The 24228-nt window shown below is 43.5% G+C and overlaps 1 protein-coding gene across 1 annotated transcript in view; it reads right to left on the bottom strand.

The window, feature by feature from the left end:
• Window positions 1-24228, bottom strand: part of LOC138663907 (zinc finger protein 135-like) — a 68481-nt gene that overhangs the window by 13316 nt on the left and 30937 nt on the right. The window contains exons 5-11 of the mRNA XM_069750273.1: window positions 24071-24168; window positions 23775-23865; window positions 18324-18463; window positions 18015-18194; window positions 17808-17931; window positions 17627-17724; window positions 17338-17428 (exon numbers count right to left, since the gene is read on the bottom strand). Coding sequence (XP_069606374.1) covers window positions 17338-17428; window positions 17627-17724; window positions 17808-17931; window positions 18015-18194; window positions 18324-18463; window positions 23775-23865; window positions 24071-24168 — 822 coding nt within the window. The remainder of the gene's footprint in view (window positions 1-17337; window positions 17429-17626; window positions 17725-17807; window positions 17932-18014; window positions 18195-18323; window positions 18464-23774; window positions 23866-24070; window positions 24169-24228) is intronic.

The following is a 24228-nucleotide window of genomic DNA, read 5'->3' as shown; positions in this document are numbered from 1 at the left end:
TTTCAAAAATGGTGCTGAAAAATCTCATACGAATCCGCAACGTGGGCACATAGCCTTAGGGCTAGGGTTGGGTTGGAATTAGGGTTGTGGTTAGGGTTAGGGGTGTGTTGGGGTTACTGGTGTGTTGGGGTTAGGGTTGTGATTAGGGTTATGGCTACAGTTGGGATTAGAGTTAGGGGTGTGTTGGGGTTAGTGTTGGAGTTAGAATTGAGGGGTTTCCACTGTTTAGGCACATCAGGGGGTCTCCAAACGCAACATGGCGCCACCATTGATTCCAGCCAATCTTGTATTCAAAAAGTCAAATGGTGCTCCCTCACTTCCGAGCCCCGACGTGTGCCCAAACAGTGGTTTACCCCCACATATGGGGTACCAGCATACTCAGGACAAACTGCGCAACAATTACTGGGGTCCAATTTCTCCTGTTACCCTTGAGAAAATAAAAAATTGCTTGCTAAAACATCATTTTTGAGGAAAGAAAAATGATTTTTTATTTTCACGGCTCTGCGTTGTAAACGTCTGTGAAGCACTTGGGAGTTCAAAGGGCTCACCACATATCTAGATAAGTTCCTTGGGGGGGGTCTAGTTTCCAAAATGGGGTCACTTGTGGGGGGTTTCTACTGTTTAGGCACACCAGGGGCTCTGCAAACGCAACATGACGTCCGCAGACCATTCCATCAAAGTCTGCATTTCAAAAGTCACTACTTCCCTTCTGAGCCCCGACGTGTGCCCAAACAGTGGTTTACCCCCACACATGGGGTATCAGCGTACTCAGGAGAAACTGGACAACAACTTTTGGGGTCCAATTTCTCCTGTAACCCTTGGGAAAATAAAAAATTCTGGGCTAAAAAATTATTTTTGAGGAAAGAAAACGTATTTATTATTTTCACGGCTCTGTGTTATAAACTTCTGTAAAGCACTTGGGGGTTGAAAGTGCTCACCACATATCTAGATAAGTTCCTTTGGGGGTCTAGTTTCCAAAATGGGGTCACTTGTGTGGGGTTTCTACTGTTTAGGCACACCAGGGGCTCTGCAAACGCAACGTGACGCCCGCAGACCATTCCATTAAAGTCTGCATTTCAAAAGTCACTACTTCCCTTCTGAGCCCCCACATGTGCCCAAACAGTGGTTTACCCCCACACATGGGGTATCAGCGTACTCAGGAGAAACTGGACAACAACTTTTGCGGTCAAATTTCTCCTGTTACCCTTGGGAAAATAAAAAATTGCGGGCTAAAAAATCATTTTTGAGAAAAGAATTTTTTTTTTTTATTTTCATGGCTCTGCGTTATAAACTTCTGTGAAGCACTTGAGGGTTCAAAGTGCTCACCACACATCTAGATTAGTTCCTTTGGGGGTCTAGTTTCCAAAATGGGGTCATATGTGGGGGATCTCTAATGTTTAGGCACACAGGGGCTCTCCAAACGCGACATGGTGTCCGCTAATGATTGGAGCTAATTTTCCATTTAAAAAGCCAAATGGCGTGCCTTCCCTTCTGAGCCCTGCCGTGCGCCCAAACAGTGGTTTACCCCCACATATGGGGTATCTGCGTACTCAGGACAAACTGGACAACAACATTTGTGGTCCAATTTCTCCTATTACCATTGGAAAATAGGAAATTCCAGGCTAAAAAATCATTTTTGAGAAAAGAAAAATTATTATTTTATTTACATGGCCCTGCATTATAAACTTCTGTGAAGCACCTGGGGGTTTAAAGTGCTCAGTATGCATCTAGATAAGTTCCTTGGGGGGTCTAGTTTCCAAAATGGGGTCACTTGTGGTGGAGCTCCATTGCATAGGCACACAGGGGCTCTCCAAATGCGACATGGTGTCCGCTAACAAATGGAGCTAATTTTCCATTCAAAAAGTCAAAAGGCGCGCCTTCCCTTCTGAGCCCTGCCGTGTGCCCAAACAGTGGTTTACCCCCACATATGAGGTATCGGCGTACTCGGGAGAAATTGCTCAACAAATTTTAGGATCCATTTTATCCTATTGCCCATGTGAAAATGAAAAAATTGAGGCTAAAAGAATTTTTTTGGTGAAAAAAATAGTACTTTTTCATTTTTACGGATCAATTTGTGAAGCAGCTGGGGGTTTAAAGGGCTCACTATGCATCTAGATAAGTTCCTTGGGGCGTCTAGTTTCCAAAATGGGGTCACTTTTGGGGGAGCTCCAATTTTTAGGCACACGGGGGCTCTCCAAACTTGACATGGTGTCCGCTAAAGAGTGCAGCCAATTTTTCATTCAAAAAGTCAAATGGCGCTCCTTCCCTTCCAAGCCCTGCCGTGCGCCCAAACAGTGGTTTACCCCCACATATGAGGTATCAGCGTACTCAGGACAAATTGGACAACAACTTTCGTGGTTCAGTTTCTCCTTTTACCATTGGGAAAATACAAAAATTGTTGCTGAAAAATCATTTTTGTGACTAAAAAGTTAAATGTTCATTTTTTCCTTCCATGTTGCTTCTGCTGCTGTGAAGCACCTGAAGGGTTAATAAACTTCTGGAATGTGGTTTTGTGCACCTTGAGGAGTGCAGTTTTTAGAATGGTGTCACTTTTGGGTATTTTCAGCCATATAGACCCCTCAAACTGACTTCAAATGTGAGGTGGTCCCTAAAAAAAATGGTTTTGTAAATTTCGTTGTAAAAATGAGAAATCGCTGGTCAAATAACTTCCTAGCAAAAAAAAATTTTGTTTCCAAAATTGTGCTGATGTAAAGTAGACGTGTGGGAAATGTTATTTATTAACTATTTTGTGTCACATACCTCTCTGGTTTAACAGAATAAAAATTCAAAATATGAAAATTGCGAAATTTTCAAAATTTTCGCCAAATTTCAGTTTTTATCACAAATAAACACAGAATTTATTGACCTAAATTTACCACTAACATGAAGCCCAATATGTCACGAAAAAACAATCTCAGAACCGCTAGGATCCATTGAAGCGTTCCTGAGTTATTACCTCATAAAGGGACACTGGTCAGAATTGCAAAAAACGTCAAGGTCTTTAAGGTCAAAATAGGCTGGGTCATGAAGGGGTTAAAGACATACGCCATACATGTACAAAGCACATTAGCAGAAGTGGTATTGAGCAGGCTCACGGAGTGAGCCCGCCACATACATCTCCTCACCACACAGCCTGTTTTCTCTTTCCTGACCAGGCCAATTTTGTCAATCCTGACCAGCGTCACTTTATGTGGTAATAACTTTGGAACGCTTCAGTGGATCCCGCGGATTCTGAGACTGTTTCATAGTGACACATTGTACTTAATGTTAGTGGTAAACTAAGAACAATATTTTTTGCTATTAAGAAAATTTTGCAACTTTCAAACTTTTTTCGAAACCCAATTTTTTTTTTTGTTAGGAAGTTAGGAGGGAGTTAATCAACAATTTCTTATTTTTCCAACAAATTTGCAAAAACATTTTTTTTTAGGGACCACATCACATTTAAAGTCACTTTGAGGAGTCTGTATATGGCAGAAAATACCCAAAAGTGACACCATTCTAAAAACTGCACCCCTCAAAGTGCTCAAAACCACATTCAAGAAGTTTATTAACCCTTCAGGTATTTCACAAGAACTAAAGCCATGTGAAGAGAAAAAAATGAAAAATGTTATTTTTGCCATAAAAATGTTGTTTAGCCCCCCAATTTTTTTTAATTTTCACAAGGTTAACAGAAGAAATTCCAATATGGAAAACCTACTGTTTAGGTGCACGGCAGGGCTCGGAAGGGAAGAAGCGCCATTTGACTTTTTGAACGCAAAATTGTCTGGAATCGTTAGCGGACACCATGTCACGTTTTGTGAGCTGTTATGGCTGGCAATCAGGCAACACAGCGTGCAGTAATCAGCGCACATACAGAGATCTGGCAATAACCAAAAACAATAGGACGAGCTCTGAGACGTGGAATCTCTGTAGACTGCAGTACCTGATCTATCCTCACACAACTATAAGCAGCAGTGGATTGCGCCTATCACTACCTATGCAACTCGGCACTGCCTGAGGAGCTGACTAGCCTGAAGATAGAAATACAAGCCTGACTTACCTCAGAGAAATACCCCAAAGGAATAGGCAGCCCCCCACATATAATGACTGTTAGCAAGATGAAAAGACAAACGTAGGAATGAAATAGATTCAGCAAAGTGAGGCCCGATATTCTAGACAGAGCGAGGATAGCAAAGAGAACTATGCAGTCTACAAAAAACCCTAAAACGAAAACCACGCAAAGGGGCAAAAAGACCCACCGTGCCGAACTAACAGCACGGCGGTGCACCCCTTTGCTTCTCAGAGCTTCCAGCAAAAGTTAATAGCAAGCTGGACAGAAAAAACAGAAAACAAACTAGAAGCACTTATCTAGCAGAGCAGCAGGCCCAAGGAAAGATGCAGTAGCTCAGATCCAACACTGGAACATTGACAAGGAGCAAGGAAGACAGACTCAGGTGGAGCTAAATAGCAAGGCAGCCAACGAGCTCACCAAAACACCTGAGGGAGGAAGCCCAGAGACTGCAATACCACTTGTGACCACAGAAGTGAATTCAGCCACAGAATTCACAACAGTACCCCCCCCTTGAGGAGGGGTCACCGAACCCTCACCAGAACCCCCAGGCCGACCAGGATGAGCCACATGAAAGGCACGAACAAGATCTGGGGCATGGACATCAGAGGCAAAAACCCAGGAATTATCTTCCTGAGCATAACCCTTCCATTTGACCAGATACTGGAGTTTCCGTCTAGAGACACGAGAATCCAAAATCTTCTCCACAATATACTCCAATTCCCCCTCCACCAAAACAGGGGCAGGAGGCTCCACAGATGGAACCATAGGTGCCACGTATCTCCTCAACAACGACCTATGGAATACATTATGTATGGAAAAGGAGTCTGGGAGGATCAGACGAAAAGACACCGGATTGAGAATCTCAGAAATCCTATACGGACCAATAAAACGAGGTTTAAATTTAGGAGAGGAAACCTTCATAGGAATATGACGAGAAGATAACCAAACCAGATCCCCAACACGAAGTCGGGGTCCCACACGGCGTCTGCGATTAGCGAAAAGCTGAGCCTTCTCCTGGGACAAGGTCAAATTGTCCACTACCTGAGTCCAGATCTGCTGCAACCTGTCCACCACAGAATCCACACCAGGACAGTCCGAAGACTCAACCTGTCCTGAAGAGAAACGAGGATGGAACCCAGAATTGCAGAAAAATGGAGAGACCAAGGTAGCCGAGCTGGCCCGATTATTAAGGGCGAACTCAGCCAACGGCAAAAATGACACCCAATCATCCTGGTCAGCGGAAACAAAACATCTCAGATATGTTTCCAAGGTCTGATTGGTTCGTTCGGTCTGGCCATTAGTCTGAGGATGGAAGGCCGAGGAGAAAGATAGGTCAATGCCCATCCTACCACAAAAGGCTCGCCAGAACCTCGAGACAAACTGGGAACCTCTGTCAGAAACAATATTCTCAGGAATGCCATGTAAACGAACCACATGCTGGAAGAACAAAGGCACCAAATCAGAGGAGGAAGGCAATTTAACCAAGGGCACCAGATGGACCATTTTAGAAAAGCGATCACAGACCACCCAAATGACCGACATTTTTTGAGAAACGGGAAGGTCAGAAATGAAATCCATCGAAATATGTGTCCAAGGCCTCTTCGGGACCGGCAAGGGCAAAAGCAACCCACTGGCACGTGAACAGCAGGGCTTAGCCCTAGCACAAATTCCACAGGACTGCACAAAAGCACGCACATCCCGCGACAGAGATGGCCACCAGAAGGATCTAGCAACCAACTCCCTGGTACCAAAGATTCCTGGATGACCGGCCAGCACCGAACAATGAAGTTCAGAGATAACTTTACTAGTCCACCTATCAGGGACGAACAGTTTCTCGGCCGGACAACGATCAGGTTTATTAGCCTGAAATTTCTGCAACACTCTCCGCAAATCAGGGGAGATGGCACACACAATGACTCCTTCCTTGAGGATACTCGCCGGCTCAGATAACCCCGGAGAGTCGGGCACAAAACTCCTAGACAGAGCATCCGCCTTCACATTTTTAGAGCCCGGAAGGTATGAAATCACAAAATCAAAACGAGCAAAAAATAACGACCAACGGGCCTGTCTAGGATTCAAGCGCTTGGCAGACTCAAGATAAGTAAGGTTCTTATGATCAGTCAAAACCACCACGCGATGCTTAGCACCCTCAAGCCAATGACGCCACTCCTCGAATGCCCACTTCATGGCCAGCAACTCTCGGTTGCCCACATCATAATTACGCTCAGCAGCAGAAAATTTCCTGGAAAAGAAAGCACATGGTTTGAACACTGAGCAACCAGAACCTCTCTGTGACAAAACCGCCCCTGCACCAATCTCAGAAGCATCAACCTCGACCTGGAACGGAAGAGAAACATCAGGTTGACACAACACAGGGGCACAGCAAAAACGACGCTTCAACTCCTGAAAAGCTTCCACGGCAGCAGAAGACCAATTAACCAAATCAGCACCCTTCTTGGTCAAATCGGTCAATGGTCTGGCAATGCTAGAAAAATTACAGATGAAGCGACGATAAAAATTAGCAAAGCCCAGGAATTTCTGCAGACTTTTTAGAGATGTCGGCTGAGTCCAATCCTGGATGGCCTGAACCTTAACCGGATCCATCTCAATAGTAGAAGGGGAAAAGATGAACCCCAAAAATGAAACTTTCTGCACACCGAAGAGACACTTTGATCCCTTCACGAACAAGGAATTAGCACGCAGTACCTGGAAAACCATTCTGACTTGCTTCACATGAGACTCCCAATCATCTGAGAAGATCAAAATGTCATCCAAGTAAACAATCAAGAATTTATCCAGATACTCACGGAAAATGTCATGCATAAAAGACTGAAAAACAGATGGAGCATTGGCAAGTCCGAACGGCATCACCAGATACTCAAAATGACCCTCGGGCGTATTAAATGCCGTTTTCCATTCATCTCCCTGCCTGATTCTCACCAGATTATACGCACCACGAAGATCAATCTTAGTAAACCAACTAGCCCCCTTAATCCGAGCAAACAAGTCAGAAATCAATGGCAAGGGATACTGAAACTTAACAGTGATCTTATTAAGAAGGCGGTAATCAAAACACGGTCTTAGCGAACCATCCTTCTTGGCTACAAAAAAGAACCCTGCTCCCAATGGTGACGACGATGGGCGAATATGTCCCTTCTCCAGGGACTCCTTCACATAACTGCGCATAGCGGTGTGTTCAGGTACGGACAAATTAAATAAACGACCCTTAGGGAATTTACTACCAGGAATCAAATCGATAGCACAATCACAATTCCTATGCGGAGGTAGGGCATCAGACTTGGACTCTTCAAATACATCCTGAAAGTCCGACAAGAACTCTGGGATGTCAGAAGGAATGGATGACGAAATAGACAAAAATGGAACATCACCATGTACTCCCTGACAACCCCAGCTGGTTACCGACATAGAGTTCCAATCCAATACTGGATTATGGGTTTGTAGCCATGGCAACCCCAACACGACCACATCATGCAAATTATGCAGTACCAGAAAGCGAATAACTTCCTGATGTGCAGGAGCAATGCACATGGTCAGCTGGGCCCAGTACTGAGGCTTATTCTTGGCCAAAGGTGTAGCATCAATTCCTCTCAACGGAATAGGACACCGCAAAGGCTCCAAGAAAAATCCACAACGTTTAGCATAATCCAAATCCATCAGATTCAGGGCAGCGCCTGAATCCACAAACGCCATGACAGAATACGATGACAAAGAGCACATTAAGGTAATGGACAAAAGGAATTTGGACTGTACAGTACCAATAACGGCAGAGCTATCGAACCGCCTAGTGCGTTTAGGACAATTAGAAATAGCATGAGTAGAATCACCACAATAGAAACACAGTCTGTTCAGACGTCTGTGTTCTTGCCGTTCTACTTTAGTCATAGTCCTGTCGCACTGCATAGGCTCAGGTTTACTCTCAGACAATACCGCCAGATGGTGCACAGATTTACGCTCGCGCAAGCGACGACCGATCTGAATGGCCAAGGACATAGACTCATTCAAACCAGCAGGCATAGGAAATCCCACCATTACATCCTTAAGAGCTTCAGAGAGACCCTTTCTGAACAAAGCCGCTAGTGCAGATTCATTCCACAGAGTGAGTACTGACCACTTCCTAAATTTCTGACAATATACTTCTACATCATCCTGACCCTGGCATAAAGCCAGCAGATTTTTCTCAGCCTGATCCACTGAATTAGGCTCATCGTAAAGCAATCCCAGCGCCTGGAAAAATGCATCAACATTACTCAATGCAGAATCTCCTGGTGCAAGAGAAAACGCCCAGTCCTGTGGGTCGCCGCGCAAAAAAGAAATAATAATCAAAACCTGTTGAATAGGATTACCAGAAGAATGAGGTTTCAAGGCCAAAAATAGCTTACAATTATTTCTGAAGCTCAGGAATTTAGTTCTGTCACCAAAAAACAAATCAGGAATCGGAATTCTTGGTTCTAGCATCGATTTCTGATCAATAGTATCTTGAATCTTTTGTACATTTACAACGAGATTATCCATTGAGGAGCACAGAGCCTGAATATCCATGTCCACAGCTGTGTCCTGAAGCACTCTAATGTCTAGGGGAAAAAAAAGACTGAAGACAGAGCTAAGAAAAAAAAATGCTGTCAGGATTTCTTTTTTCCCTCTATTGGGAATCATTGGTGTGGCTCCTTGTACTGTTATGGCTGGCAATCAGGCAACACAGCGTGCAGTAATCAGCGCACATACAGAGATCTGGCAATAACCAAAAACAATAGGACGAGCTCTGAGACGTGGAATCTCTGTAGACTGCAGTACCTGATCTATCCTCACACAACTATAAGCAGCAGTGGATTGCGCCTATCACTACCTATGCAACTCGGCACTGCCTGAGGAGCTGACTAGCCTGAAGATAGAAATACAAGCCTGACTTACCTCAGAGAAATACCCCAAAGGAATAGGCAGCCCCCCACATATAATGACTGTTAGCAAGATGAAAAGACAAACGTAGGAATGAAATAGATTCAGCAAAGTGAGGCCCGATATTCTAGACAGAGCGAGGATAGCAAAGAGAACTATGCAGTCTACAAAAAACCCTAAAACGAAAACCACGCAAAGGGGCAAAAAGACCCACCGTGCCGAACTAACAGCACGGCGGTGCACCCCTTTGCTTCTCAGAGCTTCCAGCAAAAGTTAATAGCAAGCTGGACAGAAAAAACAGAAAACAAACTAGAAGCACTTATCTAGCAGAGCAGCAGGCCCAAGGAAAGATGCAGTAGCTCAGATCCAACACTGGAACATTGACAAGGAGCAAGGAAGACAGACTCAGGTGGAGCTAAATAGCAAGGCAGCCAACGAGCTCACCAAAACACCTGAGGGAGGAAGCCCAGAGACTGCAATACCACTTGTGACCACAGAAGTGAATTCAGCCACAGAATTCACAACAGTGAGCCCCTGATGTGCCTAAACGGTGGAAATCCACCACAAGTGACCCCATTTTGGAAGCCACACCCCTCAAAAAAAAATTTCAAAGGTGTGGTAAGCATCCTGAACCCACAGATACTTCACAGAATTTCATAATGTTTAACAGTGAAAATAAAAAACAAAAATTTCCATCAAAACTGTTGGTTTTGTTCCAAATTTGTCATTTTTACAAGGATAGCAAGAGAAAATGGACCCCAAAATTTGTTCTACAATTTCTCCTGAGTACGCCAATACCCCATATGTGGTTAAAAACTACCTTTGAGGCACAGTGCAAAGCTCAAAATGGGGGAAGCGCCATTTTGGAGTTCAGATTTTGCTGGAATGGTTTGAGGGTGCCATGTCACATTGGCAGAGCCCCTGAGGTGTCAGAACAGCGCAGCCATCCATAAGTAACCTCATTTTACAAACTACATCTTTCAATGTATTCATCTAGTGGTGCAGTGAGCATGTTGACACCTTATGTGCCTCACAGAATTTTATACCATTAGGCGGTGAAGAAAACAATTACATTTTTATCACACCAATTTAGTTTTAGCCCCAGATTTTCTATTTTCACATGGGAAAATGGGTAAGGGTGCTTTCACATTGCTTTCGTGGATCCAGTCAGGGCATACTTCCAAACACCCCCTGCGCAAGACGGGGTTCAGACGTATGGGCCTACAGAGCCATAGAGGGATTGTGCGCTCTGATGTGCATCATTTTAGGGAGTGTCCGCCTACTGGAGGAGGACTTTCAGATGCAGTCTCCTAGGTCTGAGTGTCTGCCCCCAGTAGGCGGAAACTTCCAAAAATGATGCACATCAGAGTGCACATTTGCTCTGCCAATACCATAACAGTCTCAGGTCCCATCGGCGCATATGTCTGTATTCTGTTTTTCAGAGGGGTTAGATGTATGCATCGGCAGGACCCACAAACGCAATGTGAAAGCACCTTAGAAATGGCACCAAAATTTGTCACACAATTTGTACCATTAATTTTCTCTTGGGGCCAAAAGCAGTACATTTTAGTGGAATAAATGGAAATTTTCCATTTACTCAGCCAAATGTTACACAGTTTTATAAATTGACTAAAGCCTAAAAATGCTTATCACACCTCTACAAAAATTCCTCAAGAAGTGCAGTTTCCAAAATGGGGTCACGTGTGGGGATTTCTGCTGTTTTGGCATGTTCGGGGCTCGTCAAATTTGACATGGCATTCGCAATCTATTCCAGCCAAAATTGAGCTCCAGAATTCATATGGTGCTCCTTCCCTTCCGAGTCCTGCTGTGCACCTTAAACAGTAGTTTTACACCACAAATGGGGTATCTGAGTACTCAAGAGAAACTGCACAACAAATTTTAGTGTGCATTTTCTCTTGCTATATTTGCAAAAATAAAAAATTGGGGCCAAAAATAACATTTTTTGTGGTAAAAATGTGTTTTTTTTCTATTTTCATGGCTCTACATTATAAATGTCCGCAAAGCATCTGAGGGTTCAAGATACTCTCCACACATCTAGATAAGTTCCCTGAGGTGGTCTAGTTTCCTAACTGGTGTCACTTGATGGCGGTTTCCACTATTTAGGCACATTAGGAGCTCTCCAAAGCGACACGGCAACCGCTAATTATTCCAGCAAATTTTACATAAAAAAATTCAAAATGGCGCTCCTTCCCTTCTGAGCCCTGTTGTGTGCCAAAAATAATGTTTTTTTCACCACATAAGGGGTATCTGCATGCTTAGGAGAAATTGCACAACAATTTTTGGGGTTCATTTTTTCCTCTTATCCCTTGTGAAAATAAAAAAATATTGGGGTCTAAAGTTAAATTTTTGCTACAAAAAGTTAAATGTTAATTTTTTCCCTCCACACTCCAAAAATTCCTGTGAAGCACCTGAAGGGTTTTCAACACCTTGAGGGGTGATTTTTAGAATGGTGTCAGTTTTGGGTATTTTCTGTCACATAGGCCCCTTAAAGTCACATCATAGTAACATAGTAACATAGTAACATAGTTAGTAAGGCCGAAAAAAGACATTTGTCCATCCAGTTCAGCCTATATTCCATCATAATAAATACCCAGATCTACGTCCTTCTACAGAACCTAATAATTGTATGATACAATATTGTTCTGCTCCAGGAAGACATCCAGGCCTCTCTTGAACCCCTCGACTGAGTTCGCCATCACCACCTCCTCAGGCAAGCAATTCCAGATTCTCACTGCCCTAACAGTAAAGAATCCTCTTCTATGTTGGTGGAAAAACCTTCTCTCCTCCAGACGCAAAGAATGCCCCCTTGTGCCCGTCACCTTCCTTGGTATAAACAGATCCTCAGCGAGATATTTGTATTGTCCCCTTATATACTTATACATGGTTATTAGATCGCCCCTCAGTCGTCTTTTTTCTAGACTAAATAATCCTAATTTCGCTAATCTATCTGGGTATTGTAGTTCTCCCATCCCCTTTATTAATTTTGTTGCCCTCCTTTGTACTCTCTCTAGTTCCATTATATCCTTCCTGAGCACCGGTGCCCAAAACTGGACACAGTACTCCATGTGCGGTCTAACTAGGGATTTGTACAGAGGCAGTATAATGCTCTCATCATGTGTATCCAGACCTCTTTTAATGCACCCCATGATCCTGTTTGCCTTGGCAGCTGCTGCCTGGCACTGGCTGCTCCAGGTAAGTTTATCATTAACTAGGATCCCCAAGTCCTTCTCCCTGTCAGATTTACCCAGTGGTTTCCCGTTCAGTGTGTAATGGTGATATTGATTCCCTCTTCCCACGTGTATAACCTTACATTTATCATTGTTAAACCTTATCTGCCACCTTTCAGCCCAAGTTTCCAACTTATCCAGATCCATCTGTAGCAGAATACTATCTTCTCTTGTATTAACTGCTTTACATAGTTTTGTATCATCTGCAAATATCGATATTTTACTGTGTAAACCTTCTACCATCAAATGTGATTTGGTCCCTTAAAAATATGATTTTGTTAATTCTTTTGGAAAAATTAGAAATTGCTGGTCAAATTTTATTGCTATTCAGAGCAAAGTACTGCAGTACGCAAGTGTCGGGAAAGGTCAGAGAGGCCCAGCGCCTGCGCACTGCAGTACTTTGCTCTGCCCTCAATAGGACAGATAAGTACGCCTGCACTGGAGCCCAATACCGGGGAGCCTGTGAAGCAAGCAGGAGGATGACATCGCAAGAAGATGGAAGGCGCTGGACCCAAACCTGCGACACCCATCGAATCGGACCGCCTGCACAGTTGAGTATAATAAAAGTTATTTTTCTTATCTTTTAGGTCAGATCGGGGCTTATCTACAGCATTATAGAATGGTGTAGATAAGCCCTGAAGGGCGGTGGCCGTAACTCGTATCGGCCAAAACTGGTGACAGGTTCACTTTAATGAACTATTTCCTATTATTAATGTACCATGCACATACATATTTTGAGATCCGTCAGTACAGTAAATCTATAGGAAGCCTAATGTCATTATATTAGGTGCTTGACCTGTATTTTGTTTTCTGCTCACTTCTATCTTTTCCTTGCCATAATGAGCCGACACCAGACAATCTAACAGGTGAGTTCAATTTTGATATCTCAGCCTCAGAATTGTGAGTAGTGCCCCAGTTTCCACTATTAAAGGGAACCTGTCACCCCCAAAATCGAAGGTGAGCTAAGCCCACCGGCATCAGGGGCTTATCTACAGCATTCTGTAATGCTGTAGATAAGCCCCTGATGTATTCTGAAAGATGAGAAAAAGAGGTTAGATTATACTCACCAAGGGGCGGTCCCGCTGTGGTCCGGTCCGATGGGTGTCGCGGTCCGGTCCGGCACCTCCTATCTTCATCAGATGACGTCCTCTTCTTGTCTTCACGCTGCGGCTCCGGCGCAGGCGTACTTTGTCTGCCCTGTTGAGGGCAGAGCAAAGTACTGCAGTGCGCGGGCGCCGGGCCTCTCTGACCTTTCCTGGCGCCTGTGCACTGCAGTACTTTGCTCTGCCCTCAACAGGGTAGACAAAGTACGCCTGTGCCGGAGCCGCAGCGTGAAGACAAGAAGAGGACGTGATCGTAAGAAGGTGGTGAGGCCCAGGATCGCGACGCCCATCGGATCGGACCGCCCCTGGGTGAGTATAATCTAACCTCTATTTCTCATCTTTCAGGTTACATCAGGGGCTTATAGACGGCATTCCAGAATGCTGTAGATAAGCCCCTGATGCTGTTGGGCTTAGTTCAACTTCCATTTTGGGGGTGACAGGTTCCATTTAATAATGATCATTCATGATTTTATAGATGGGATGTCATGGTTTTCTGAATGTTCCACATTTAGGAACAGGGTTCTCTTCATCTTCAATCATGTGAGGTTTAGGGTTCGCTCACACGGCCATCGCTTCTCTCATGCAAAAGAATTGGTCCGATTAGGGTAATGTCCTTCGGCTCAAACACTCACCTCTCTGTCACTGAGTTTAACTGTATTGGTTCCCTGTGCACACCAATACAGTTAAATGTAGTGCAGCTCCGGGTGGGCTCCTCAGAGTGTGGGGCCCGGGGTCACCTCACCCTCTGCCCCCTACCAATAGCTACACTACTGCACACACCTATAGACTAGTATGGATACGTGTCATCCGAATATCGGATACACTTGCATGGTGCTGCCATTGTTTTAATAATTGCACATCTGCACTGTCGTGTTATACGCTCGAGTGAGCAAGCCCTTAAAATATAGTTCCTTATCTGTGCGGTGAGCTGCTTATTAGGCCTCATCTGCACTGCCATGTTCCAGAATTTTGGTGAGGTAGACAAAATTCTGGCCATCTCTCCACTAAACGGATGCATGTGTGACGGGGCCCCATGCTCAAAATAGATGCAAGTTCCATCTGTGGGAAATGTACCTGGAAAGTATTTATTGTTGTGTTTTGCAACTTTGCAACAGGCCCTGAATGAGATAAAAGTATTTATTTTTTGCCTGGAGTGTTTCTTAAATTTGTCGCCTATACATTAAGTTAAATTGGTTATTTATTGGCTAATAAACACTTGGTTTGATATTACCTCATTTTTCAACAGAAGTGGTGTTATTTCTATATAACTGCATGATGGCCCCAAGAATGATTTTTCTCTGGTGGGCCCAAGGCACTCCAGTCCGACTCTGAACACGTTCAACGTTTCGGCCCATTCATGACCTTTTTCCTCGTTTAATTTTCTCCTCCCATTACTGACCTTCTCCCATCTACTAACCATTCCTTCCCCTCACTAACAAGACGTTATATATATATATATATGTTTATCGTACCGTTAACTCTCATTTCCGCTCTATATGCCTTCTACACATCTCTGGCGTGGCTTAGCCATGCAGGCGCACTCCTGTTCTGCTTAGTAATACGCTTGCACGCCGGTGCACTTGATCTTCAGCTTTTTCCGGCTCACGCATGCGCAAAGAGCATTCAACGTTGCTTTCCTGAGTACCCGGAAGCGCACCTCACGATTACCACCACATACATGTAAAAGGCCACTCGCGTCACACTGCACTCCATGGCAATTTGAACACTGCAGCACGGACTACTATGATCCAACATCACACAGGTAAATGGATTTTAATATGTTCCAGGGCCCATATTCTCTACAGCGCCTTTAGAGTCTACTTCATGTACAGTTCTTATGCATGTGCTTTTCTCTATTATGTGGCCATAAAGGGAAAATAATATTTATCTGCATTTTATTTCCTAAGGCCGGGGTCACACTCGAGTGAGTCTCTCGCATCAATACCCGGCACTGCCACTGGCACTCGGGATCGGAGAGTGCGGCTACATAGAAATACATGCAGCCGCACGCTCCCATCCGAGTGCCGGGTATTGATGCGCAAGTTTCTCGCAAGTGTGACCCCGGCCTAAGCCTCTCTCTCCCAGTGTGTCTCCATGCAGGAACTCTTACTATTTTTGACAAATATCATGATATGACCATCAATAAATAATTGACATATACTGCGGTGACTACTCTTGCTACTAGGGTTGAGCGAAACAGGTCGGCCAGATTCAGAAGTCGCCGACTTTTGGCAAAGTCGGGTTTCATGAAACCCGACCCCGACCCCTGTGTGGGGTCGGCCATGAGGTCCGCGATCTTCTGATCTTGAATCGGAATTCCAATACCGATTCCCGATATGTTTAAGATATCGGGAATCGGTATCAGAATTCATATTTAAGTGTAAAATAAAGAATAAAAAAAAAAATATTGATATACTCACTCTCGGACGCGCCCTGGTTCTCACCGGCAGCCTTCCTTCCTAAGAATCAGCGCCTGAAGGGCCTTCGATGACGTCGCGGCTTGTGATTGGTCGCGTGAGCGGTCACATGGGCGTCACGCGACCAATCACAAGCCGCAACGTCATCTAAGGTCCTTCAGGCGCTAATTCTTACGAAGGAAGCGTCCGAGGGCGCGTCCGAGGGTGAGTATATTCCTAATAGGTATATACTCACCCTCGGACGCGCCCTGGTTCTAACCCGCAGCCTTCCTTCCTAAGAATCAGCGCCTGAAGGACCTTAGATGACGTCGCGGCTTGTGATTGGTCACGTGACGCCCATGTGACCGCTCACGCGACCAATCACAAGCCGTGACGTCATCGAAGGTCCTTCAGGCGCTCATTCTTAGGAAAGAAGGCTGCCGGTGAGAACCAGGGCGCGTCCGAGGGTAAGTATATCAATATTTTTTATTTTGATTCTTTATTTTACACTTCAATATGGATCCCAGAGCCTGAAGGAGAGTTTCCTCTCCTTCAGACCCTGGGAACCATTAGAAACCCAATGCACTGCATTGGGTTTCGTGTTTTGGCCGACCCCGACTTTTCTATAGGATCGGCCCATTTCACTCGACCCGATTTTTGAAAAAGTCGGGTTTCGTGAAACCCGACCCGATAAAAAGAAATACGCTCAACCCTACTTGCTACCAAGAAAACTTTACTTAAAAAATATTTTCTCACTTAGTACCAGTTCCCTTAGCAGTAATTGTGATAGATTTGAGGATTCTAGTTATTTCATTTTTTATTGCATTAATAAACCTATTTCATATATGAATATATGTTTAGTATAAAGACGCTTTTAAACTGTTTATAATATTTTACGTTTTTCATACAAAGATAGCTCTTGGAAAAGGCCATGAATGGGCCGAAACGTTGAACGTGTTTATATCTGTATTCACTTGGATATGATTTATTTTTCCATATGAAAATATTCAAATTTAAAATATTAATTTTTTTTTGAGTGCCGAAGTTTACGGTTTACTGAGACACTTTGGTTTTGCTATTTAACTGGGGGCAGGATGAGTAATAGCTATTTAGATTTGCAGCAGCTTGTTTTTTATTAGTTTATTTTTCATTTATTTTACACATAGAGAACTATTGGTGGCATTTTATCAACAAAATACTATTTTTATAATCCTATTTCTTCTGTAACAGGGGCTGCCATATTTGTCCCAATTACAGTGGAATTTTAGCCTCCTGGCTGTACAGCAGAGCTGACTGGGTCTTCTGGGGTCCAGCAGTTCTTGCCCCTTCCCTACATCCAGCGATCACATAACCACCTATTTCTGTATACACAGTGCTGTATAAGTAAGGCAGAGACTGTAATAAACCATCCTTGTTTTTCATGTTCCGTCTATATTTTGAAATCCTTATTTTATCGTCTATTATCATATAGCCATGTATATTTATATAGCACTTTGGCCGAAGTGGTGAATCTAAATCAAAAAAACCTGAAAGACCACAGTGTTCACAGCAAACTATACAAAATGGTACCACCCAGTGTCTGAGAAGAAACTGAGACTTCTCTACATTTAGTGGTTACTACTCACCTGGGTAGTCATATGTAGGAATCTCCTCTTTACACCGCTCATCTCCCCTCACATAGGTCTCTGTAGTATTAATATGGGTCAGATCTTCACCCTGAAACAAATATTGTAAAAGTCATAGACAGATGGACAAGTCACATCTATGATCAGCTCTAATCCTGCCACCTCCACCGTCCTCATTACACAAGTATAAAACATGTAATACTGGTGGATAAAACAAGACTGAGCACAAGACCTTCACAGCCATCTACACATCATAGAGGAGATCTCATGACACCTTCTCTCCATCTACCTGATAATCCTGAGGAACATTGGGATCTTCTTGTTTACAGTCCTGTGGTAGAAGAGGATGTGGACATCTCTCTGGTGTTGTCCTCCTACTGCATACAACTGGAGGAAACACATACAGGGACTGAATTCATTCTTTACATACAGATAATTGTAGGCCATGTGTATTTAGTCCTGTCTATTACCTGGTGATGTGAGGGGCTGGGGAACCTCCATCATGACGTCCTTGTACAGATCTTTGTGTCCTTCTAAATACTCCCACTCCTCCATGGAGAAATAAACAGCGACATCCTGACACCTTATAGGAACCTGACACATACAATGATACCATCATCACCTCGATAATTTCATTGCGTTAATGTATAATGTCCCAACATTCCCAGCAGTGTCACCTCTCCAGTCAGCAGCTGAATCATCTTGTAAGTGAGTTGTAAGATCTTCTGGTCATTGATGTCCTCATGAATAAAGGGGTGAGGTGGAGGCCCAGTGATTGGACTCAGTGGTCTTCCACATCCCTCAGACACAGGGGTCTGACAGCGCTCACTAGAGGTCTTCTTCACTACTGTGTAATCCTGGTTATGGAGAGACTCATTAATAAATCTGACTACAGACATTTCCAGAGTCCTCACCTCTCCAGTTCTGTCCATCTGTTATTCCCATAGATAAGAATGATGTAATGTGACATCATCAGAATCTCTCACCTCTCCAGTAAGCTGGAAGAAGATCTCTAGCGTGAGCTGTAATATCCTCTCCACCATCTTGTCCCTGTCAATCCTTGACGGGTCAATCAGGAACATTTTCTTATATAGATCTCCAGAGAGAGAACCAATATTGTAAGGGCCTAAATGGGAAGAAAATGTCAGTTTCTTAATGTGATGACGATCAACTTTTTGGGCAGCACCAACCATATCCCCCCCAGACACTGATCATAGAGGTGACCACTTTCCTTCAAAGTAAATTTCCCTTTTAAGAAGGATCCACAAGTTCCCAGTAGAGATTAGGAAGGATGAGGAAGCGTCAGGCAGGGCCGGTTTTAGGAAAAGTGGGGACCTAGGCAAAAGTTTAATATGAGGCCCCAAATGCTAACATATTGCACATCACACAGAAGCATTTCTGTTGTATTTACATGCGCTGAGTTCAGGCCGCTAAATGAGAGTGATCGACAATACTGAAGTCTTCCGACGCTTGTTTCCCGGCCTCTTTACACCAACTGAGAAAATGATGGGAACTGAACAATCACTATTACAACAATCTGTCCCCATACAGTATCATGTTATCAGCACCATATCTACAGTTTACACCGGTGATGTGCTGCTGAGAACAATGATTTTTGTTCCGGCATAAACAATCCAATCACTCAATGAATATGCAGCATTTTGTTTGTTTAGTATAATACACCCCATAGTCCTCCATACAGTATATTATAATGTGCCCACCTATAGATTATAATACAGCCTCCACCATAGAATATAATACAGCCCCCCTCATAGAATATAATACAGCTCCCCATAGAATATAATACAGCCCCCCATAGAATATAATACAGCCCCCCCATAAATTATAATACAGCCTCCCCCAACAGAATATAATGTACCCCCCATAGTATATAACACAGCCTCCCCCATAGAATATAATGTGTATTGTACTCCCCCATAGTATATAACACAGTCTCCTCCATAGAAAATAATGTGCCCCCATAGTAAATAACATAGCCTACCCCATAGAATATAATGTACCCCCCATAGTATATAACACAGCCTCCTCCATAGAATATAGCGGAGCGCCCCATAGTATATAACACAGCCTCCCCCATAGAATATAATGTACCCCCATAGTACATAACACAGCCTCCTCCATAGAATATAATGTATAATGTACCCCCCATAGTATATAACACAGCTTCCTCCATAGAATATAATGTGCCCCCCCATAGTATATAACATAGCCTCCTCCATAGAATATAGTGTAGCGCCCCCATAGCATATAACACAGCCTCCCCCATAGAATATAATGGACCACCCCATAGCATATAACAGTCTCCTCCATGGAAAATAACGTGCCCCCCCATAGTATATAACACAGCCTCCCCATATAATATAATGTATAATGTACCCATTATAGTATATAACACAGCCTCCTCCATAGAATATAATGTATAATGTGCCCCCACATAGTATATAACACAGACTCCTCCATAGAATATAATGTGCCCCCATAGTATATAACACAGCCTCCTCCATAGAATATAATGTACCTCCCATAGTATATAACACAGCCTCCTCCATAGAAAACAATGTATAATGTACCCCCCATAGTATATAACACAGCCTCCCCCATAGAATATAATGTACCCCCATAGTATATAACACAGCCTCCTCCATAGAGTATAATGTGCCCCCCATAGTATATAACACAGCCTCCCCACAGAATATAAATGTGCCCCACATAGTATATATCACAGCCTCCTCCATAAAATATAATGTACCCCCATAGTATATAACACAGCCTCCTCCATAGAATATAGTGTAGCACCCCCATAGTATATAACACAGCCTCCTCCATAGAATATAATGTACCCCCATAGTATATAACACAGCCTCCTCCCTAGAGTATAATGTGCCCCCCATAGTATATAACACAGCCTCCCCCACAGAATATAAATGTGTCCCATATAGTATATATCACAGCCTCCTCCATAAAAAATATTGTACCCCCATAGTATATAACACAGCCTGAAATTAACTTTTTGGACACCATCATTAAGCTGCAGAACAATATAATAGAGACATCCCTGTATCAGAAGCCAATCGACCGCCCACATGCCTTAAATGGGACAGTTTCCATCCAAAACACATAAAAAACTCTATTGTCTACAGCCAAGCTATCAGATACAATCGTATATGTTCCAACCCAATGGATAGGGATGAACACCTTGGTCGCCTCAGAAAGACCTTTTTGAATCAGGGCTACCATCCAAGAACAATTGAAAAAAAGATTACATGAGCCACCAGAATATCAAGAAATCACCTGCTACATTACAAAGCTAAAGAAGAAAATAACCGGGTGCCTCTAGTAGTCACCTACAATTCAAATCTGGAGGTGCTAAGGGGAGCTGCACGGAAATTACAACCTTTACTACAAAAAGATGCCCGCTTACAATCCATTTTTCCAGACCCCCCACTACTGTGTTTTAGGCAGCCCCCAAATCTAAGAAGCATCATTGTCAAGAGCTCCCTGTCCTCTCCCACAGCTACAGGAACCTTTCCTTGCAACCAGAAAAAATGTAAAACCTGTCCATTTATAATGACCACGGACAAGATAAAGATCCCCAATTCACATCAGGACTACAAGATAGCAGGTACTTTCAGCTGCGTCACTTCTAATGTGGTGTACCTAATTGTTTGTACTAAATGTCCAACTGGGGGTCTGTATGTGGGGGAGACAGGGCAAAAACTGAGGACAAGGATGAATTCTCACCGCCACACAATAAGAACAATGGATCTACCTGTGGCAATACATTTTTGTCTCCCAAATCATAACATTATGGACATGAAATTACTTGGGTTAAAAGGTAGCTTCAAATTTCAGAGACAGGAGAGTCTGGGAATATAAACTGATGACGACCTGTGACACACTCGGAGCAGGAATGAATGTGTCACACGGATTTATGTCTTTTTACATCAACTAAGGGACTTGCCCCTCAGACTATGAGGGGTCATCACAACAGAACCAGACCCCAATAAAACAATCCTTATCTAAGAACTGGCCCAATATTTATGGACATAACTGTTTATCACTCATGGTAATTCTGCTTCATGTCACCTGTCTTATCCATGATTTTTCCTTTTTTTTTTCTCTGTGCTATGTTGTGCATAAATATGTGACTCTTCAGAATTTCTTTTAAGGTACCTTGAGGCTATGTGCACACTTTGCAGATTCCACTGCGGATTTTTCCGCAGCGGAATTGCAAAATCCGCAGTGAAAACCCATCGCGGTTTTTACTGCGGATTTATCGCGGTTTTTACTGCGTTTTCTTCTGCAGATTTTCAACTGCAGTTTTCTATTGGAGCAGCTGAAAATCCGCAGAAAAGAAGTGACATGCTGCGGAATGTAATCCGCAGCGTTTCCGCGCGGATTTTTCTGCAGCATGTGCACAGCGTTTTTTGTTTCCCATAGGTTTACATTGAAATGTAAACTCATGGGAAACTGCTGCGGATCCGCAGTGGTCAAATCCGCTGCGGATCCGCAGCAAAATCCGCAAAGTGTGAATATAGCCTCACACATAACGATATCGTTAACGATATCGTTGCTTTTTGTGACGTAGCAACGATATCGTTAAGGAAATCGTTATGTGTGACAGCGACCAACGATCAGGCCCCTGCTGGGAGATCGTTGATCGCTGAGGAAAGTCCAGAACTTTATTTCGTCGCTGGACTTCCCGCTGACATCGCTGGATCGGCGTGTGTGACGCCGATCCAGCGATGTCTTCACTGTTAACCAGGGTAAACATCGGGTTACTAAGCGCAGGGCCGCGCGTAGTAACCCGATGTTTACCCTGGTTACCAGCGTAAACGTTAAAAAAACAAACACTACATACTTACCTTCAGCTGTCTGTCCCTGGCGCTCTGCTTCTCTGCACTCCTCCTGCATCCTGTGTCAGCGCCAGCCAGCCGGAAAGCACAGCGGTGACGTCACCGCTCTGCTTTCCGGCTGACCGGCGCTGACAGTGCAGAGGAAAGCAGAGGAAAGCAGAGCGCCGGAGGACAGACAGCTGAAGGTAAGTATGTAGTGTTTGTTTTTTTAACGTTTACGCGGGTTACTAAGCGCGGCCCTGCGCTTAGTAACCCGATGTTTACCCTGGTTACCGGGGACCTCGGGATCGTTGGTCGCTGGAGAGCTGTCTGTGTGACAGCTCTCCAGCGACCAAACAGCGACGCTGCAGCGATCGGCATCGTTGTCGGTATCGCTGCAGCGTCGCTGAGTGTGAAGGTACCTTTAGTCTTTGCCTGAAGAAGACACCTGTGTAGTCTCGAAAGCTTGCAATTTGTTACCATCTTTTCAGTTAGCCATTAAAAGGTATCAACCACTGAGGACTCTAAATTCTAAATATTTTTTTGTCATCTATACTGTGAAATTCATCTAAGATGGCAGTGTTACTTGCATTCCTCCAGAGTTTGTTGCTGCCATGTACAAGAAAATATCTTTTCAGGGTCAGTTGAAATCCCTTCTATATTCTACAAAAATATCACTATTATCCGCAATTTGTCTATGTTGAGGTGTGACACTAGATGTAGTCTATGACAGGCATCTAATCAGGGATTATTGCCTTATAAATTCATTCTAAGCCTTGCTGCTGTCTTTTCCATGCACTTATTGACAGATTCATGTTTTTTTTTTACAGTGAACTGTTCTCAGAAATTCTTCAAAGCAGGCAAAAACTGATTTAATGTGTCCATTCGCATTTTCTATGTAGGATCTGTATGTAAGAGGTAGTGGGGGGAGCTGGAATTACCACTACTAAACTCTTCAGTGCTTTTTTCCCCCCCATTTATTTCTGGATGGTTCTTGAAGTATGTTTGGGGTCACTGTCCTGCAGGAAGACCCATGACCTAGGATGCAAATCCAGCTTTTTGACCACAGGAGCTACATTGCAACCCAAAATCCTTTGGGAATCTTCACATTTCATTTTGCCTTTCACACACTCAAGGCACTCAGGGCCAGAGGCAGCAAAAGAACCCCAAAATATACTTAAACCTCCATATTTGACTGTAACTACTGTGTTTTATTTGAAGGTCTCATTCCATTTACACTAAACAGTAGAATGATGTGCTTTACCAAAAAACTATGTTAGTCTCATCTGTCCACAAGACATGCTGGCCCTTTAAAAATAGTGGGAGCTGCCTGCTGGCCCTCCAAGTTTCAAACTTTACAGTATTATTGCGAAAAAGAAAATTTGCCCACCTCAGATGGATAAATTAAATTGCAGTAGCAATATACAGCTATGCAAAGCTGTGTAACAGAAGTGAATCTAAACAAATCTAAACAAAAAAAAAATGAAAGGCCACAGAGCTCACAACAAATTATACAAAATGGAACCATCCAGTGACTGAGGAGAATCTGTGACTTCTCTGCATTTAGTGGTTACTACTCACCTGGGTAGTCATCTGTAGGAATCTCCTCTTTACACCGCTCATCACCAATCACATATGTCTCTGTAGTATTAATATGTGTCAGATCTTCACTCTGAAATAAATATTTTAAAAATTACAGACAGATGAAGAAATCAGAAATCACATTTATAATCAGCTCTAATCCTGATATCTCCATCATTTTCATTACACAAGTATAAAACATATAATACTGGTGGATAAAACAAGACTGAGCACAAGACCTTCACAGCCGTCTACACATCATAGGGGAGATCTCATGACACCTTCTCCCCATCTACCTGATGGCCCTGAGGAACACTGGGATTTTCTTGTTTACAGTCCTGTGGAAGAAGAGGACGGGGACATCTCTCTGGTGTTGTCCTCTTACTGGATAGAACTGGAGGAAACACATACAGGGACTGAATTCATTCTTTACATACAGATAATTATAGGCCGT

Source organism: Ranitomeya imitator, chromosome 2 (assembly GCF_032444005.1).
Source record: "Ranitomeya imitator isolate aRanImi1 chromosome 2, aRanImi1.pri, whole genome shotgun sequence".
NCBI classification, from domain to species: domain Eukaryota; kingdom Metazoa; phylum Chordata; class Amphibia; order Anura; family Dendrobatidae; genus Ranitomeya; species Ranitomeya imitator.
The sequence above is the reverse complement of the archived record's forward strand: the minus strand, read 5'-3'. Positions and strand labels throughout refer to the sequence as shown.